Source organism: Typha angustifolia, chromosome 15 (genome assembly GCF_048772165.1).
Source record: "Typha angustifolia cultivar Huaian chromosome 15, ASM4877216v1, whole genome shotgun sequence".
Lineage (NCBI taxonomy): Eukaryota > Viridiplantae > Streptophyta > Magnoliopsida > Poales > Typhaceae > Typha > Typha angustifolia.
The window spans coordinates 14,164,251-14,169,441 of record NC_133253.1 but is presented as its reverse complement, the minus strand read 5'-3'; the positions used below and the strand labels follow the sequence as shown (position 1 = coordinate 14,169,441).

At 34.7% G+C, this 5,191-nt stretch overlaps 1 protein-coding gene across 1 annotated transcript; it reads right to left on the bottom strand.

Moving 5' to 3' along the window:
* Positions 1–464: 464 nt before the first annotated feature.
* LOC140779625 (RING-box protein 1a-like) lies at positions 465–4,833 on the bottom strand. Its single transcript, XM_073124789.1, has 5 exons — positions 4,623–4,833; positions 4,460–4,510; positions 4,309–4,368; positions 915–986; positions 465–807 (listed from the first exon to the last, which is right to left on the bottom strand). Exons 1-5 carry the CDS (start codon positions 4,765–4,767, stop codon positions 770–772), a joined length of 366 nt encoding a protein of 121 aa, XP_072980890.1. The 5' UTR covers positions 4,768–4,833; the 3' UTR covers positions 465–769.
* Positions 4,834–5,191: the final 358 nt, after the last annotated feature.

Below are 5,191 nucleotides of genomic sequence, written 5' to 3'. Positions count from 1 at the left end.
TAACTGAATATAATTTGCACAAAAAGTTCTGAATGGAAAAACTGAAGATTACACATAGATTAGAACTTAAAAAAAATTAAGTGGCACAAATAAAGTTGAAAGAAAAACAATTAAATATAACCGTGGCAAGAATGTAAAAATATATTTACTTTTCCCTGTAATTAGCATTTTGTCGGAGAAGAGCAAATTATAGTATTTTGTTCTTTAGTTAAATTGTATATGTGATTGCTCGGTTCCTGATCCTATTTTATCTGTTAATAACACTGTAAAATTATCTACAAGTATCATGACTCTATAAATGCTCAGATAATTTTAGAAGCTCATGTAGTATGAGAGTTCATATGTTCAAATCTTAATGGCATCAGTTAACTTGAGACACCATTAAGTTCTCATTTTTCTCAAAAATAATATCAATAAGTATTGAAAATCCATAGCAGAAATAAAATTTCACCAGAAGGTATCACTTGAAGAGAAGCAGACATATGAGTAGTAGTTATGGTAAAATAACCATCACAAATTCGGATATTACAGATTATGCAACCCAAGGGCTGCTAAATCTTTACAAAGTCACCCCAAGGCAGAAGAACATCAGCATGTCTAACCAGCATTTGGTGGAATGGCGCATGAATATAAGATGCAAGAGACAGGAAAGAGAAAAATCCAGATGAGGGACAAAAGAAAGAAATTATCATTTCTTCCTATAGTTATAGACATACTGGAAAGAATCCAGAAAGACGCTATTCAGTAAGTCAGTAACTATCTCTGATTTCTAGTGTCCATATTTCTGGAACTCCCACTCACTGTTGTCTGTAAATACACAAGTGTCAGTTTGGAATATAAGGTAAAAGAAAAAGAAAAGAAACATAGGATAAAAACTTTCAGGTGAAAAAAGGAGGTAAAGGTAGGACAAATACCCAGAGGGCACACTTGACGAGTCTTAAGCCACCGACTAATGCAGTGGAAATGGAAGGCATGATTGCAAACACCTGTTTAAGCAAAAATTCCAGCTACCATCAATCATAATTGAGCGAGAACGTAGTTTTCTAATTTGCTAAAACTGTCTTGATGCATTATTGATGGCATAAGTTAATAAGTAAAACAAACAAAAAAACAAAAGAAAAAAGTAATCAAGGTTATGACAAGAACCATGCCAATACATCTGTATGCTCTAGTGTTAAGAAAGAAGACTGATCCAGGAATTTCCAGTGAAAACCATTTGGCTCAAAATAATTTATGACAAAATGTGAATTTTATCTTGTGTGGGCATTGAGAATCTCATGAGCCATAAACAGTTACAGAGACTTTGCTAGAATGTCAGGAGCAGCAGGGCAATGCATCACATGCCACACTAGACCAAATGACTTACCTCATTGTAAACCCTGAAGTCCTATCAAGTGCATCGAGCAGGCAAGAAGATTGAAAAATAGGTGTATCCTTCTTCACAACTGCATGAGGAAATCCTAGTCGCTTGCGCGACGTGCTTGAGGCACTAAAACGCATGCTATCGTGTGATTGAAGCAATCCGACAGACACCCAAGTAGAAACCTTTATTAGTGACTGAAACCTTTCCATCATAGATCTACTGGTATCTATTCAGCATTCAAATGACTAAAAGACACCGGTACTTGCAACTTGACTTCCTTTACTTGTGACAAGGTTCTTGTTATTTGTTGGACAGCTATTGCTTATTATTTTGGGATACCAAAATGCTACAGACCTGATGTCTAATATGAATCCATTAAAAATGGCAAAGTACTAGTCATTACTACAAAAATCAGTTCACATTTACTGTTACCTTCATTTCAATACCTTTTCCTTCTATCTTGATGGAAGGTTAAAAAGCAAGCAATGAGCTTTAATAGAATTTCATCTGGATCCAATTTATCTGTTTTTGCAAGTCACTCATAATTGACATCAACAACTATTGAACGCATTGCAGCTTTGAGGATTGAAAACAAGATAAAGCTAAAGCAAATTGAATTAAGTAGTGTTTAAGTTTGACTAAATTTTATGATAGTCATATGCAGTGCTTATCTTAATCTTTCACTTATCTTAGTCATCTACATACTAGATCAAATGTAACTAATGTGTTATTGAGAATCATAAATCTAAGAGGTTAGCATCCCTCATTATAATAATTAATGTTGTGAAAAGAGTCTGCAGTATGCAAGCATCATGTGTATGCATATTGCTTATGCAGTATGCAGGATGCATATGTGAATACATATACGGCCAAGCAAAAACAAAATATTATAAAGACATTATATAAATTTACCTAATAAATAGGTAAAATTTGCAAAGTGATATATCGAGAATCATTTTCATAATATTCTATCAACTAAAGATGTTAAGTTCTAGTCATATAATTACTCAATAAATATTTCAATTATGATAAGTTGCACCAACAAGATTAATCAATGAAAACTATTATGGAGCACTGTAAATATCTCACTATTATAACACTGTTATAACATAGCGCTTTCATATGCCTATGCAGTATATTTTTGGTCGTTAGCAGTCAATATGCGGCACATACGCAAATGTGAGTGGGTGCATAAGCATATGCGGTTCACAAAAAAACCTCTATGCGATTGGACCACATATGAGAACAACATAATGCATACGCCACCAACCGCCACCACCTATGCAGCTGCATATGTGGCCTAGGTAGCCACTTTTCAAAACAGTGATAAAAGTCAAATAAATGTTGAGTTTGTCTGTTTAGATTTTCATTACCTGAAAAGCATGAAAAAGATACATAATATTGATCTTATTCACAATTATGTTAGCTATAGAATGCATAATCTAGTAAGGAAGATTGGCCATAGAACAAATAAAATCTAGTGAGCAATATTGGTCATGAAACATTTGGTTGCCAACTTTATTGTCTAGGCTACTAAAGTAAATAAATCTTAATTGATGTCATTTTAAACTTTTTTGATAGTTAAGCTCTATGAAAAGATCTACTTTACAGACTGATGCATAAGATATAGTCTATGTAAAAATCTCACATGAAAGAAAATCGAAAATTTTTCCCACTTGAGCAATGGAAAACCTCCCAGTCATACTCAAGTGTGTAGGAAGGGCATGATTATCATGTTAAACAAAGTCATATTATGCGTTAACCAGAGAACTTCTACATGTTCTAATTTATAACTTAAACAAGTGGGCAACTTATAGAGAACAAGGAAATAGAATCCTAGCATGATACCATAGATTCATTAGCATAAATGCAATGATCATCCTAGATACATCACCTTTCTTACTCCAAAATAATATTCCATCATATCCCTAACATTAGAAGTTATCAACATCTAGATGGCTATTCTAGAACAGCAACATGATTTTATGCCATAATAACCATGATTCTCAAAATGTCTTTCCCCAGATATTTACTCATTGACTGTAGTATGATAACATGATGCTGAAATTAATCTGATTCAGTCTCAATTTATAACTAGAGAAGTAGCAACATCTAGTCTAGGATCTAAGCAAATGGCCAATGATCAAGATTACATATAAATTTAAGAATAAACTGAAATGAATAAATATTGCATTTGAGTAGAGTGACAAACACTGACATATAATATTAGAATATCAATATGTACACGTATCCTCAACAAAGAGATATGTGAATATTTTGATGTACCTATTGTTTTATTTTCCAGGATTACAACTAACTAATTCAAACAATTTATGTGTACCTCTTATAACAAGAATGCTTAGAAACAAAAGTTGTTCGATGGCAACAACAATCTTGGAGAGATAAGCACTTCTCTTCCAAAAAATATAACATACTCAGTCAATAAATTAGCAGATCAGAAAGCTTGTAGTGATTAATAAGAGACCCACATGAACATGATGTTCTCTTAATTCTCCGACTCAAAGTAATACCGTAGTCTTTTAATTAGGGATTTCACATATAATCCCCTCAATAATTTTTCCTCTGTAATTGCATCTTATACACCTCAAATGAACATTTCATATTACAGGTTTGTTCCTTATAGCATTCTGAACAATCATGATCTGAGCAACTGATCAAAATATAGTAGGTAGATACATTAACACTTTGAAAGCAATACTGGTATCCATGACCAAACCATGCAGTATTTAAGTATTCTTATAAAAAAACAAATGTATATTATAGCACAAAAATAAACAAAATGGCAACCAGTTAGGTGTCATAAAGGTCTACATAATGTTAATGAACAAAGCGATATAGTGAAAACCACCTAATTAGATCTAATATATCGAAAATTAATATGGACAATCAGATTCAACTTAAAGCTTATAAAATCTGATGCATACCCCAAGCTACTGTACACTCTTCGCTGGTCGCACTTGCTTGATTAGCCTGGCATTCAATGCCTACCAAATTCCGGGAAAAAAAAAAGAACAGGACACTATCAGCATTAAAGAGAGAAAGCAAGAAACTCCAATCGAAGCCTAGACTACTCACAGAGATCCATGATGTGGTTACGGCAGATGGCGCAGTTGTCGACAACGATATCTGCAAAGAAACAAGAATCGAGAGGCATCCCAGGAAGCAGGAGATATAAGCAAAGGAAAATCTTAGAAGAGAGGTAGGAATGGATTTCTAGGGTTTTCTACAGAATGCTTACCCCAGGCCCAGAGGGAGACGGCGTTCCACTTCTTGATCTCGAATCGCTTCGGCTTCTTGACGGACAAGGACGGTCCGGCGGCGGCGGCAGAGCTCGATCCCTCGCCGGCGGGAGTCATGTTGATGTCGGTCTCCATGGCCGCCATGGATCAGAGAAGAGATTGGCGACAGAGAGAGAAATGGGTTTCGATCAGGAAGGTTTCGTGACCGATTCTCTATGACGTTGTAGAAAAATAAAATATGAGACCTTTGTTACGTGTCATGATACGATTGGAGCATTAAAGTTTTTCCTGACTCATACATCAATTCTCTTTGACGGAACGAGAAAAATTCGACGAAAATTACAAGCTAGCGAAGTTAACACATCATTACGACATATGTAGTTACCACATTCTTACGATAACGTTTTGCTGCGGGCCCACCATCTTCGAGTCGTCCGGACATTGCCGTTCCTTTTTTATCTTTTGAAAGAAAACAAGAGAGCTGATTTAACTATCAGCGTTTAAGGATCTATTAATAAAATAAACTGACTGAATGTTTAAACTTAGTAGCCATAGTTACCGAGGTTTA

Bases quoted from the DNA above. Each gene is read 5' to 3' on its own strand.
- LOC140779625 (XM_073124789.1), bottom strand. From the start codon at position 4,767: ATGGCGGCCATGGAGACCGACATCAACATGACTCCCGCCGGCGAGGGA. The intron at 4,511-4,622 runs GTAAGCATTCTG...GTTTCTTTGCAG, and splicing joins CGTCTCCCTCTGGGCCTGGG to ATATCGTTGTCGACAACTGC. The intron at 808-914 runs GTATTTGTCCTA...GTGTATTTACAG, and splicing joins TCGTCAAGTGTGCCCTCTGG to ACAACAGTGAGTGGGAGTTC.